The following is a 15,312-nucleotide window of genomic DNA, read 5'->3' on the forward strand; positions in this document are numbered from 1 at the left end:
CGACCGTCGGCGGCTTACCCATGAGCCACAGGCCGCCGAGGGTACGAGTGGAAACACGATGTTGACATTGTAGGCTACTTTGAAGTGGGTTGTGTCGCTCATGGATTCTCCTTTCTTGACAGTTTACGTTGCTCTGTTCGATGTTGGTTTGTCAATGTTGACGCTATTCGCAACAGAAAGAGACGGCGAAAAAAAAGGAATACAAAAAGTTAGATAATGGTTTGCAGTTTCAAACAGAATTCCTGGAGAGCTCGATTTAAACGAGCCCTCGTGTGTGTATATGATGTTTGCCGACATTAAGCCGGGCTCTCTGATGTTGGGCCACCTCCGCGGTTCACACAGAGAAAAGGAGAACCGCTGCTGCTTTCTAGTGGCAGAGGCGAGAATAATGGTGTGATGAACTTGAGATTGGATAATGTGCCGTACACCATGACAAAAGGAACAGGCATGCTAATATGAACACCTTTCCATCAACAGGATACATAACTGTAAAGGATGACAAGAGGAATTCTCTTTTTTCTTTATCTGTCACCTGTGTCATTTGATGATGTGCAAGATAAAGTGTGTTAATCAGGCTCTGCTTCATTTTTTCATGATCCAACCCTAACAGTGATGAAGATGCTTCCTACTCTGATTTCTATCCCATCATCCCCGCTGACCTGATGTCCGTCAAGGAGATCCTGGACATGGACAACTTCCCCCGCCACAGGACATGGTGAGATATAAGATCCAGCTAAATACATGGCAGATGTTTCGGTTGTTTATGAACGAGACTCGGAGGGGTGGTTGATGTGAATAAAAAGCCTCCACTATCGTGTGTAATTATACCGGAGCATCAATTCAGAAATTGTTCAAGTGTTAAATAATCAGGCACGGGTGTCTGTTTCACATCACATTGATGCATTAATTATGAACATGTTCACGTTGCCATAAAGCAGACGATGGAGTCGCACACCATGAGAAGTTAAAGGGGGGCGGATACCAGAGTGTGTGCGGCATGGAGAAATCTCGGAGGGTTGACAAATGTCTTGCGTCTCAGTATCAGTCACCCTAAAGACGGGCACGATGCCAGATTGGGAACTCTTTTATATTCCCTCTACAGTTTTCATCGTGGTCGGCAGCGGCTCAAAGCTAACGGCGCTCACGCTACAAAGCTACCTACAGCTCCTTTAACGAGACTAATATGATGGTAATATGGTCCTTTAAAGGGTACCTGTAGTGCAAAACAACAACGTGCTACATCCATTCGGCGCATCAAATAAATCATATTTACCCCGCCGCTATTGTCAACAAGTCACGCATAGCCCAAGGATTTACATTTCTTTGTCAACATTCCGAGTCCGTGAACGCTTCAGGGCGCAGCCATTTTGCTAGTTATTTACTCATGTCAAAGCTAACTATGACGTTGAGTCGTTGAAAGGAATTCAGCCAATCCGGAGCCACTTCTACACGCGTTGCTTCTTGGGATAGATCGGTGGGCTCAAACCAGTTCACGTCTGGAGTTCACGCGGCCTTATTCGATATACCGCGGCCTCCATGGTGCGCGGCCTACTGAGACCGCTATATAAAGTATGGGCTTCTTAGTCTATGCTAAAGGATCATCATAATCATGGGCGATAGTATGCAGGCAAATGTTAGGCCTCTCGCTTATGGGAGAATAAAGGTGAATCTGGGGATACTGGGCCCCATCTGATACTTATATTTATAATGCAGCAGAAATGTTTTAGCAGGTCAAAATTTAAAGAAAATATCAACTTTATTTGTACCTGCTACCAATACATTAAAATGCACAATACTTAACCCTTGTGTTGCCTTAGGGTCATTTTGACCCGAATCAATATTACACCCTCCCCCCGCCTTAGGATTAATTTGACCCCATTCAATATTTAATGTCGGTGTTCTTTCGGTAGTCAACAAACAAACATAAAGTGCCTCACACTTAAACTTGGAAAACAATATTAATTCTAATAATTTTCTGGAGGTTTTAATTGCTGGCGTCAAATTGAACCCAAAGGGTAAAATATGTTAGTAAATATAAAGGTAACAGGAGGGTGAAACATTGAATCGGGTCAAAATGACCCAAAGGCGGGGGGAGGGTGTAATATTGATTCGGGTCAAAATGACCCGAAGGCAACACAAGGGTTAAGACATCTGTTGTTGGTTACCCCCAGCTGTTTTTCCTTCTAGGCAACACATTTGCATCATAAGTATTGTTGGAGCTATTTATTTTGACTTTTGTATTTTTATTGTAAAGTAATATTGATTATTCATTGCTTATTACCTTCGCATTGAAAATGCGGAAGGTAATGTTTTGATCGCCGTGTATTTATTTATTTATTTGTATGCGTGTTATTCGCATAAGTAAAAAAGTATTAAACCGAATCGCATGAAATTTGGTGGGATGATTGGTTATTATCCGGGAACCATTTGATTAGATTTTGGGATCGATCGGGTCAAAGGTGATGGTCAAGGTCATGAAAAGGTCAACATCTTCTTTTTACCATAGCGCGGTCAATTAATATTCAATTGGCATGCAACTAATGCCAAAATGTTCATAATTCAATGCCCAATCTTGTGATATGTGAAGGTATGCGCTCTACCGAGTGCCCATTCTAGTTTAGGTTATATTTTGATATGTTAGAATAGCTTTTTTCTTATGATAGTTTTAGTTTAGTACATTGTGATTGTTGTTTAAATAATATATTTAGTTGTAGCCTTGTAGGATTGGTTCACTGATTGGGTAACTCTGGGCACCTGTGGTTATATGTAGGTGTGGGTCGCTTCAGGACCAGCATGCACTGGGGTGACCTATCGTTTTTTACCAGCACACGGAAAGCTGTTTGTTTAGTAAATAAATTATAAGAATAATGACATACGGAAATGGACATTACTTTTTTTGGCTGCGTCAACAAAACAAAAAAAACACAGTGCTGTTGGAGTTGGACAGCGACACACCACACCTGGACGACACTCACTGGAAGAAAGAGCGGTAGACTTCTACGTTATATCTATAAGCGTTTTATTCAGAAATCAGGATACAAGTAGACATCATGCATGGACCCCCCTCCGGCTGGTACCTAGAGTATTCAGACCAGAGAGAGGCGCCTTAGCAGAGGGCGCAACGGTTTAAATAATCATCATGACCAGTTCTGATTGGTCAGGAGGTAAAGAGGATGGTGTCTCCTCATTGGTTCTTGTTCCTCTGCCTCCATCGCTGTCGCTCATTCATTGGTTCTTCGTGGGCCGCCAATGAGAGCACATGTTGTGAAAAGGTGTGGGAAGGGGAGATAGTTGATTTAATAGTCCCTCTCTTGTAAGAAGACTCCCTTCGGGCCTTATCTCTTCAGGGATGAGGCCTGGATCTTCTCCGAAGGTCGTCCACACACCGGGGGGGGGGCTTCTTCCCACGTGTGAGTGTGTGCGTGTGAGGGGGATCGGTGAAGGGGGGGGTCAGTGAGGAGAGACAGTGAGGGCTTAAAGTGTCTAAAAGGAGAATAATGGCCCCATCTGGACCCTTCGTTATCTATCCTCCCGACGAGGTAAGGACTGTGATTGCTCTTTCTAAACAATGAATACAATGAGCTCTTTCTCTAGTCATCTTCTTGGATGAGTGCAGTGCAGAGGGGGGTTTACATCAAAATTCCTTAGGTGTCACTGTTATCTTTCTTTAGATCAGCTCAGACACCAGAGTGCTCCGCTGGAGATTTTAACTTCCATTCAGTGTTTTCCAACTTACACATAATCTATATGCAAACAATACTAAGCTATGCTAAACTATAATATATATTCTTTACAGTGCGTCAGTGGCAATTTGATTTATAGTTTTATTTGAGTTATTTGGACAAATGGCCACGACAAGTATTTTGTATCTAATAAATACAATGCATAAGCTGTACATCTTGTAATAATGCAATAAAAACTATCTTCCTCTCATTGCTCGGACTGTAAGAGAGACTCCACATTTCTCCAGCAGACTTCCTTCCTGAATAATGTGAAGTGCTGGTCATGGCATCCTGCCTCTCCATCAGTAGTCTTCACCACCACATGCTCCCTCTCCACTTTATGTGAGAAAGTGGAGCGGGTGAAGTTTCACTGGAGCTTTGCCCTGCAAGCCGTTGGCTGCACATGAGCTCATATTCCAACAGAGGGTCTCGATGAACATCGGATATCCGGGCAAGTTCTTGACATTAATCTGTCTGTAAAAGGCCAGCTGGGGACTTCTGCCATCATTTGCTGCCTCGCAGATGTCAGTAAACCGGGACTACTGAGTCACAGTGGGAAGCTTTGTTTTTTTCGAATTGATGGGGAAGAGGAAGGAGCCTCACAAAAAGATGTTCAACATTTCATATTTCGGATGTTTTTACAGACCAAATGCATGAATAGATCAGTTATAATAAATAAATAAGTAGCATATTGATGGATAATTAAATACTGATTAGCTGTAGCCCTTGAAAAAATGAAAGCCGATCAACTTAATGAAAAACATCAAACTCTAAAAAACATTTGATAAACCAGGATATATAAATGATATGTTTAGTAACGGGTTGACAGATAAAGGTGCCAGACACTAGAGAGAAGTGAGCGCGTGGTTGGAAGCTGGAGATCATTTCCTGCCAGAACAGAAAGTATTTAACTTATTAGTGAATCAGAACCTGAGAGGATTTTGTCGATGACACGGATGAGCCGTCATTTACTTTCCATGTGTCTTATGATCATGTAGCGAGGACAGGATTACCTCTCAGCTGCCATGAAGAGGTGGTCACATATCTAAAAATAGGTCCCCAGAATAGGAAGGTATGACCCCTGTTCTTCTGGGGGTCCCGTAGCCCATCTGCAATGGTTCTCTCAACAGCCCTCTCACATTCGGTAGGCTTAGCTCTCTAATCTGTCCAGATATTAACTTGCTGTGTCAAAAATAAGTTGACATCTCTCACGTATGTAGACTTCTTTATCAACGCTAAGAATAAATAGATAATAATAATAATCTCGTCAGGAATCTCTGGCTGGCAACACTAATTAGATGGACGGATGAAGGTCCCAATGAGTATTGAAGAAGAAGAAGAAGATGGGTGATGCTAGAATATAGAGCTGTCAAGGAGGGAGAGTGAGAAGGGGGAGGGGGGGGGAGTCATTGAGGGTGCAATCTTATCTCACCCTCTTGAAAGACAAAACACATGGAAAGTGATGAGCCTCAGCTGCGGCGATGCGGCCCTGCCAACTTGGCATCTCCTTAGGTGCCCTCTCCCCAGCCACCGCCACCACCACCGCCCTCCGTCTCATCGTCAATCACCCCACCCCCCCCCTCTCAGAAGCGCTTAGAGGAAGATGGCGAGGGTGGATATTTTTAGGATGCAGGCTGGAAACCTAGTAATGCTGGATGTGATTGACTCCTCCCAGGATGAGAGAGGAAGGACGGAAGGATGATGTTGAAAGCTTTCGGGGGATTGGCGCCGCAATTTCTGGAAGGGCCCGAGCGTTGAAAGATGCCGGAGCATGACATTTGTTTTGATTTGTGTGTGAATGAATGCGCTCGATCTTTGTGTGTGTTGGCAAGTGTGGCTCCAATTGCTGCACATTTCCATTTGACTCGCATAACGGTTTCTCCCCTTTTCATCTCCAACATGTAAATGATGCAGCTGACCCACAAAGGCCGGGTTTTCCTCGGCAGGAGGTGTTTGCTGTTGTTCGCAGCAATAAGCAACATTCTAATTCCCATTTGGAGCAATAATTAAGCCATAAGACCTCTCTTACACACTGACGTTGTGTGTTGCACTGGTTCATTCCCTCTAGGCTTAAAATCTCCGAGCCCAAAGAGATTAGAAATACTGTCAGGCCGATACTTTAATAAACAATGAAAACTCAAAACCATCTTTCCAAACGCCTTGGAGGGCGAGTGTGCGCGTTGTCTGCATATGCATCTACGCATGCACATCTTTATTACCTTCGCATTGAAAATGCGGAAGGTTATGTTTTGATCGCCGCGTATTTATTTGTATGCGTGTTATTCGCCTAACTCAAAAAGTATTAAACCGAATCGCATGAAATTTGGTGGGATGATTGGTTATTATCCGGGGACCATTTGATTAGATTTTGGGATCAATCGGTTCAAAGGTCAAGGTCATGGAAAGGTCAAAATCTTCTTTTTACCATAGCACGGTCAATTTGTATCCAATTGGCATGCAACTAATGCCAAAATGTTCATAATTCAATGCCCAATCTTGTGATATGCGAAGGTATGCGCTCTACCGAGTGCCCATTCTAGTTTGCATATTTATTCGTGCTGTTTGGGCATTTCATTGAATTATTGTTGGGCCATTAATGCACTAGTGGCCATCAAAGCTTAGCTTCGTATTTCTGCTGTTTGTCGTGCATGTGTATGTGTGTGTGTATGTGTGTGTGTGTGTGTGTGTGTAGTACGTGTTAGAATAATTAATCCCAGGGGGCCGTCAATCAAAAGATGGTTCCTCCCCCCTCGAGAATGATAAAACGCTGCATTTAAAAAAGGAGGGAAAATTCATGATTGTGCATGTTGGAGTACATTTAATCGTCCATGCATGTGGATGTACACAAAAGAATATGTGTACATAAGCTATTTGGTATTCACATCCACAACGTACCGTTCACGTACAAAAGATGACCGGAGGGCCTTCTTTTGGTTCGGTTTGAAAGCCTTCACAATGAGCTCAGAGTTCAGGTTCACACAGCAACAATTTGAAGGGTCCACACTTGACGGAGTCTTGGAGAGGCACACGTCGTCACGCGAGAGATTTTTAGAATACCGGCAACACGTCTCTTCACAGTATTGTGAATCAGCCGTGGGACGTTATTTTTTTGACACGTAGGTTTAAATGGAGCAGCAGAACCACGACCTCATCGCCGAGCCTTTCAAACAGCAAAGTGCCAAATGCCATAAAAATAGCACGTGTGTGCAAATGGACTGAGATGAAAAGAAACGTTTACGAGGCAAAATCAATGTGAACGTTGCTGTTGTTTTCATGTGGTTTCAAACAGAGTGCCAGTCTTTGTCTGAACTGCTTTTACTCATCACCTCCTCTGATGGAGGGCTGAATTGCTTTGACGACCTATTCAAAATGTTCAGATGAGGCAAATTACTTACCTTGGTTGGAAATATGTGTGTGCAGCTGGAAATATCAAATGTGCATATTTAGGCCTTTGCTGTCCATCCTTCCAAGAGATATTCATCCTGAAAGTGCTTTTTTTTACGAGGCAAACCTCTTTTGTTGCTGTGTTAGATCTTTATTTACTCTTTACCAGTAACACATATACTAATATTTACACATCTGAACAAAAGATCACATTGTCTTTTATTATAACACCGACATTATTCAAAAACCTTTGTGGTTGCAGAGCGAAACACTTTTTAGTTTAGGTATGTTATTTCGAGCAGAAACCTCAAAACTCGAGTGGTTTGCAAAACATATTTACAATTGTTCATCGGTATTGTGAATTGGTCATTTGAAAGTTGCGGTGTTGTACACTACTGTTCAAATGTTTGGGGTCACTTAGAAATGTCTTTATTTTTCAAAGAAAAGCACTGTTTTTTCAATAAAGATAACCTTAATCAAAAATACACACTATATATTGTTAATGTGGTAAATGACTATTCTAGGTTGAACCGTCTGGTTTCTAATGAAATATCTCCACAGGTGTATAGAGGCCCATTTCCATCAACTATCACTCCAGTGTTCTAATGGTACATTGTGTTTGCTAATCGCCTGAGAAGACTAATATCTGATTAGAAAACCCTTGTGCAATTATGTTAGCACAGCTGAAAACAGTTATGCTGGTGATATAAGCTATACAACTGGCCTTCCTTTGAGCTTGAAGTTTGAAGAACAAAGTTAATACTTCAAATATTAATCATTATTTCTAACCTTGTCAATGTCTTGACTATATTTTCTATTCAATTTTCAATTCATTTGATAAATAAAAGTGAGTTTTCATGGAAGACAAGAAATTGTCTTGATGACCCCAAACTTTTGAACGGTAGTGTACATTTTATAACGAGTCTTCAACAATCTATATGTTCTGCATTTGAATATATTTGAAAGAAATGTGTGCTGTGCTCCACCAGGGAAATCCTGCAGGAAACGCTTGCTGAAGAGTATCACAGAGACAAGTGGACCATGTTTGGGAACGAGGCTGAGAAGGTGCAGCTGGACGTGAGCAGGAACCAGCGGGCTCTGCGCCGACGCGTCGACACAATGGCCATCCGCAAGCAGGTGAAGCTCGAGTTTTCGTCTAATGAAGGTCAAGGACAGCCTTGTAGTATTTATGTTGTATTGTATTATGACCGTAACCATGCAACATCACACTTTAGGAGTTAGCTGGTTTCACTGTGGCAGACAAACTATTTTATTAGAAAGAAATATTGCAGAATATTAGGTCCCAGTCATATGTAGTGATTTAAATATAATAATCTAAATAACTAAAATTAAATTTGCACTTTGCATAATTAGTGGACGCACACAATCGGACAGTGTTGTCATGATTTCCTTGCACGTCTATAATCTGTCGGAAGGAATGCATCTGGTTTATCATATGTGAGCCAACTGTCCATTTATAGGAAAATATAATGCTGTTTGGTAATTGCAACTATTAAAACTTTGAGCAAGTCCACATATATTAGAAAACATTAAACATGTAATGGAGACTTTTCTTAAATTGATGACTTTTTGCATTCTGCGCTAAATGAAATACAAACAAGGTGAGTCTGTCTAGAACTTCTTCAAGGTGGGCTGAAAAAACAAACACAGCATCAATGACCTAGTTTTAATCGACTTTGATATATCACAGGTTCAAATTAAATTCAGTTAATTTACCATTTGCGTTAATATTGTTGTCTTTTGGTAATTGGTAGCTAAACATGTTTATTTTTCACTTATTGTTTCGGAAAATGTTTCTCCTGCATCACATTATCCAGGCTATTTACAGTTTAATTCATTATTGTTGTGATTTGTATTAGTTTATCTTGTTCTGTTATCATGCCTCAAGAAGCAGGGAATGCTTGCAGTAAAAAAATATATAATAATGTACTTATAATATAATCAGTACATTTCATTACTTTGACCTCTTATTTGCAAAATATATTAATAGATTATTTCCCTGGCTTCATCTGTGCTGCAGGCAGAAAACAAGGCATCTGACCACCTGGAGTACCTGGAGCGTCTGCGTCAGAAGGCCCCAGACTTTCCAATCCCCCTGAGGGCTCACACTGTCTGGGAGGGCATGACGGTCACACTCACCTGTACCGTCCAAGGCTGTCCACCTCCAAAGGTCACATGGTAAGAGCTCCTCTTTTCTTTTTTAGACCCCCTTTGGCCTACCGTGATTTTTTTCTGGAGCAGTTTCTGGTACGGTCTATTGCTCGGGTCGCACTGCGAACCGGTGTCATTTCAATTTAGTTTCTCACTTGGTTTGGAAAGAGTTGGAGGAGAACAAGTGTCAGGGACCAAAGTTATAGCTCTCAGTGGACCACTACATGGATGTATAATAATAATGTGCACTTACTTTAACATTGTGTTGGAGCTGACACGATCAGTCGGTTAATCTACAAAAATCTAATTTACAACAACTACATTTACATGTAATCAATTCATCACTTCTTGATTGTGAAATGTTGCTTTTTTTGTTTAACATCACTGCAAATTAAATAGATTTCCATTTTTGACTGGCAAGCAAATAAAACAAAATGCGGAACATTCTAATTTACATCACAGCATTTTCTGACCTTCTATAGACTTTATCGTAAATAGAAAACACAGCTAGTTGCAGTCCTGCATTGTGTTATTAATTCATGTCTCATCCATGATGTGACACATGGAAATACTCGTCAATTTGTCATGTGGTCATTTGAGCAATAGTGTTAGACGGAAGGCGGTATGTTAGGTTATAACCTGGACATGCAAATGATGCAATACAAAGTAAGACTCAAAGTCCACGAGATGCTTTCAAAAAAACAGGTCATGACACTAGATTTCCGAACCCTGACTTGAATATGGCCCTTTGTATAAATATGAAATGACCCGAGTTAATTCAGGCAGCGTTCCACACTGTCGACGTTGATACTCGAGCTGCTGTGAGACTGGCTGATGAAGCGTGCGCTCAGTATTCATGAACCTAGGCTGAGATCAAGATGACTGGAAGATGGTGGGGGTCTCGCCATCCCATCGGGGGCCCATCGAGCCCAATGAGCTGCAAAAGCCTGCCCTCAGCGGTGCCCAGCACAAGACAGCATGGGAGATCAAAGGGATTCAGCCACACTAACATTTGATTTGTTAAAAGGCGTGCATAAGTGATCAGAGGGCAGGATCATGTGACATAAGTGAAGCCCGTTGTTTACTTTGTCTTTGATTGAATTCTAACTTCCTACCTCAGGTTTAAGGACGGTGTGCCACTGATGATGTCAAACCAGCCATGGAATTACCGTCTCCAACAGAAGTATGGTCTTAACTCACTGGAGATCAGAAGGTAGGTCACTCGCTCAAATCCCTAATTAAAGATGCAAATCTCTGAGCAGGACGAGAGTGATGTAGCGGGTGAGTAAGCTGGGGCGTGCGTGTGGATAGCACGACCTCGCTATTGATTAATTTAGAATTTAATTAAAAATTACAAATGTTCAAGATCCGAGAGTGGTAGCAATTGTAATTCCTCTCAACGGCTCTTAACATGTCGACGGCGAGCCGACGTCTCTAGTTAACGGTGCCGTAGGCATCACTCTCTGCTCAGCTAGACATTACTTCCCTGTCTGTTGTTCAGAGGGCTAAATGCAGCTCCTTTAAGAAACTACAGTTTCAGAAAATGTGGTGTTATAAGAAAAAAATGTCTGTCAAACTGAGAGATTAATGACGATGCTAAATTGTAAGTATGACTCCTTAACTAACTTCAAAGAATGAAGAAAAGTCTATTAAATTAATTCTGATCGTAAGGCACCACATGTTGTATTTGGGGTTAATTTGACAGCAATCACAATACTGCTACTACTGCTAAGATACTTGTATTCCAGCTGTGGGTAAAGATAGGTTTATATCCTCAGGTGCTCACCTGATGATGCTGGCGAGTACAGAGTGATAGCTAAGAGTCCCCTGGGTGAAGCTCGGACATTTGGAACACTTGTGGTGAACTGTGAGTAGTTTTGTTTCATATCAGCTCCAGCCTGCTGACGTATAAGACTACGATGGGTTACAAGAGTTCTGTCGCAGGCTCTAAACTGGTCACGTGAATATCAGTGATATTAAAAGGACATATAACCAGTCCAAAGTGAAGGAAAATTGATGTTTTTCAAAACATACGCTGGTCAGCTTTATTACTGAGCCCTTGGCACCAGCTGGTCCATCAAAACTCCCGGCACACTACTCAAAAACTCAATATATTGATGGCAATGCCTCTTAGTGTTTGGGTTATGTAAGCTTGACACGTTGTCAAGCGTAAACAGACAACAAAGCTTAGGCTTGACCTTCTTTTTTTACACAAACAGTAATAAATTTGAGGTCATAAAGAATATATTTATATATATATTCGTGAAATCAATGGATACACAAGAAGAAGAAAAAAACAGTTAACACCGAGTAGCTTTTGGGCCAAGTGTTGGCCACGTTTTGTGCATTTCTTTAAATAGTTTATATTTATTGAAAACACCTGGATAACATTAAAAGTTCAAATTGAGATTTTTTTTCAGCACATATTGATATTTTAAATCTACATAACATAATCAAGAAATAAAACAAATTTTTTAACAAAGGTCAATTTAATGTCACTTTTAATTTCATACAAAGAAATATTTACACACGGACCTTATTATTACTCATTATAGCCAAATAAAATAAAAAATGTCGAACTCAGTGCGAAGACAGTCCAATCTTAGTGTAACAAATAAGGAGGACCAAGAGACCGTTGAGAGGAAAAGGTTTAGAGACGAGGTGCAGCAAGGAAGAACTGGACGAACCAGAGCACTGACTGAATGTACAATGAGCCCACGGCAGCGTGTGAGTGATACAACTCGCTGTCATTCACAATTCAACAGCACTGAGAACAACAGCATGGTCCAAATGCCAACGGCCATTAAAAATTAATGAATGAAGCTTACTCTCAAGTCGTAGTCTGCTAGTGTTGGAGTTGACCCTCTCCAGGATACCCGTCAGTGGTTTCCTGCCCTTGCAGACCATGAGGTCTATTGCCAAGATCATGAGGTCTCTCGCCAAGGCCATGAGGTCTATTGCCAAGGCCATCAGGTCTATTGCCAAGGCCATGAGGTCTATTGCCAAGGCCATCAGGTCTATTGCCAAGGCCATGAGGTCTATTGCTAAGGCCATGAGGTCTATTGCCAAGGCCATGAGGTATATTGCCAAGGCCATGAGGTATATTGCTAAGATCATGAGGTCTATTGCTAAGGCCATGAGGTCTATCGCCAAGGCCATGAGGTCTATCGCCAAGGCCATGAGGTCTATCGCCAAGGCCATGAGGTCTATCGCCAAGGCCATGAGGTATATTGCCAAGGCCATGAGGTATATTGCCAAGATCATGAGGTCTATTGCTAAGGCCATGAGGTCTATTGCCAAGACCATAAGGTATATTGCCAAGGCCATGAGGTTGATTGCTAAGGCCATGAGGTCTATTGCTAAGGCCATGAGGTCTCTTACTAGGTCAGTTGTCAACTCTTATAATCAAATTGAATTATCAGGAACATTTTACGTGATGGGATTTAAGTTACAAAATGTAATTATATTTTCTAATCACATTTTTCAAAAAATCTATATTTTAAGAACCTCAGAAATCAAATAATGGTCAGGTTATTACATGAGCATTTACATTTTCCCCCTTAATTTTGCACAGACATTAATTAATGCCCCCAGGGTGCTGACACAGGCTTTGCCTAATTGTATCAGATATCCCCATCCTCCTAATACCTCCAATCTTATCATGGCCCAGGTGGGATGTATTTGATATTTTCTAAGTAAGCCCAAAGAGAATGATTTCTAGTTAGAATTTCTTTCATTTGAATGAGAGTCGACTCAAATGATGAGAAGAACGGATCTCATTGCAAAGCTCGTGCGTTATGAATTATAAAGAGGGCAGTGGATGTCGTGGTGACTGATGGGCAAACATCTCAAAGTGGCCTTACAGCATCGAGTCAGAAGCATTTACATTAATGAGTTCTCTTTACATCTTTTAAAGAGCTGCTCGCTGCCTGGCAGTGAAGCTCCCTAATGCTGTAGATCATTGAGACGGTCAGGGCTTTAATGATGCACTTCAAGTCTCCTCCTCGTCATCTATATTTCACACGCTTACTTCGGATGTTCAAAAACAGGTTGAAAGGGAATATTCGATGTGACTTGCATAAATGTGCCGTTGCCAGGTTGGATATATCTGCTGCGTCTCGTTTTCTCGACATCTCTGTTTCTGTCTCCATCTCTGACCTTGGCCGCCGCTCTCCAATCCGTCCTGCTCCGCCGCCCCTCCGATGCAGCGTACCGTGGAGCCGTGGAGGGTTCAGAGCGCTCGCGGACCCCCGGTGAGTTTCACGCCATGCAGGGCCTAATGAAAAAGTGTCCACCTTTGAAGTTATTTCCGCTCCACCTGGACGAGCGAGTGGAGGGAGGGCTTAGGGTATAGCTTTGAAGACTGTGACGCAACACTCTCCTCCTGGTACAGATGTGGATGCCTTTAAAAGGGAGCGGCGCATTTGACGTTGTTTACCTTCGCATTGAAAATGCGGAAGGTTATGTTTTGATCGCCGTGTATTTATTTATTTATTTATTCATAGATTTATTTATTTATTTATTTATATGCGTGTTACTCGCATAACTAAAAAAGTATTAAACCGAATCGCATGAAATTTGGTGGGATGATTGGTTATTATCCGGAGACCATTTGATTAGATTTTGGGATCGATCGGGTCAAAGGTCAAGGTCATGAAAAGGTCAACATCTTCTTTTTACCATAGCACGGTCAATTTCTATCCAATTGGCATGCAACTAATGCCAAAATGTTCATAATTCAATGCCCAATCTTGTGATATGCGAAGGTATGCGCTCTACCGAGTGCCCATTCTAGTTGTTTGTGTTTCTGTGTGGGCATGCGTGCAACACGGGACGCATGCAAGGCTACAGTGGCTGCAGAGAAACGAAAGACTTGCTTGCAAATGAGCACAAAAAAAGCGACAGCATATATCACTTCAGGGATAGCAGGAGATTTATTCCGTTTTGCTCCAAGCCGTGGAGCATCTTATTTTGGCCTGTGGCTCTCTTTGACCTAGATTAGTCCCCACCATGTGTGAGGATCATCCTGTACCTGCACACATGCTGAGTGTCGGATCAGGCTAGCTGTTCCTAAGAGGAAGACCTTCAGATTTTCTGTGAAAATGACTTGTGATTAATTTAGACAACAGCAATTTAGTATCATGAGATCTCAATATATGATTTCATCGCCATGTGGTTCCACTCCATTGTCCAGCCCGACTTATAAACAGAAACTTGCTGAGCCATAATACTCAATGCCCATCTGCATTGTCCAAGAGTGCAAAGAGACAAAGTACAGCGAAGCGTCTCCTGGAGGAGACAACAGACGCTGAAGATGTCAAAGTGATTCCTTCTGCCGCCGTCCTCTCCCTCGAAGCACTGAAGCAATACGACCTGAAAGTGAGAGATGTGCGAGCCACGAGGTCTCATCAGATCCTATTCTGCAGGGAATGCGTCTGAGAGTGTGTGCCATGTTTCTTATAATAATCTAGTTCTGCATAGTCGTCCATAATATCACAGGTGTGTGCTTCATCACAAAAACACCGCTTGGATCTTTATTTTCCATCATTCAAATCGTCCCTTAGCGCAGTGATGATTATGATGAATTCACCACGGTTCAACTTTTCTTTACTGAGTGATTCATGTTGGAAAGTATAATCTGCTTAATATATATAGGCTACACAGCATCATGGTTTTTTTCAACCTTTTAATGGAATTGAGCATTTTTGGACTGCGGAGGATTGATGCTATGGCTAAGTCGAGGCCTAAAGCATTCCCGGCTTTATGGTCTGTTCCCTCTAAACAGCACAATTATCACGATATAAACATCACGCTGGCAATCGCGACCATAAACTCATGTTTACAATGTTAATTTAAGTGAGAACTAGTGTGATTTTCCTCAGACTTCAATAAAATCGGACTTTTTTCCTAGAAGAGGATTCACCCCCTGATGGCCAAGAGAGAGAATGCAAGTTGAATGCTCAAGACCCTCCAGGATGCTTTGTTCAGTTTCATTCTCTACCACTAGTGAGAGAAACTGAGAGGAATAGAGTGT

The 15,312-nt window shown here is 41.8% G+C and overlaps 1 protein-coding gene across 6 annotated transcripts in view; it reads left to right on the forward strand.

The window, feature by feature from the left end:
* myom3 (myomesin 3) overlaps window positions 1–15,312 on the forward strand; it is a 54,785-nt gene that overhangs the window by 7,098 nt on the left and 32,375 nt on the right. For all 6 annotated transcript variants that reach the window (XR_008835372.1, XR_008835373.1, XM_056443548.1 and 3 more), the window contains exons 3-8: window positions 611–715; window positions 8,096–8,243; window positions 9,148–9,305; window positions 10,399–10,491; window positions 11,057–11,145; window positions 13,487–13,531. Coding sequence is in view for 4 of the 6 variants with exons in the window: in XM_056443548.1 (XP_056299523.1) it covers window positions 611–715; window positions 8,096–8,243; window positions 9,148–9,305; window positions 10,399–10,491; window positions 11,057–11,145; window positions 13,487–13,531 (638 nt within the window). In the remaining 2 variants the exon portion in view is untranslated. The remainder of the gene's footprint in view (window positions 1–610; window positions 716–8,095; window positions 8,244–9,147; window positions 9,306–10,398; window positions 10,492–11,056; window positions 11,146–13,486; window positions 13,532–15,312) is intronic.

This window comes from Pseudoliparis swirei, chromosome 22, assembly GCF_029220125.1.
Source record: "Pseudoliparis swirei isolate HS2019 ecotype Mariana Trench chromosome 22, NWPU_hadal_v1, whole genome shotgun sequence".
NCBI classification, from domain to species: Eukaryota; Metazoa; Chordata; class Actinopteri; order Perciformes; family Liparidae; genus Pseudoliparis; species Pseudoliparis swirei.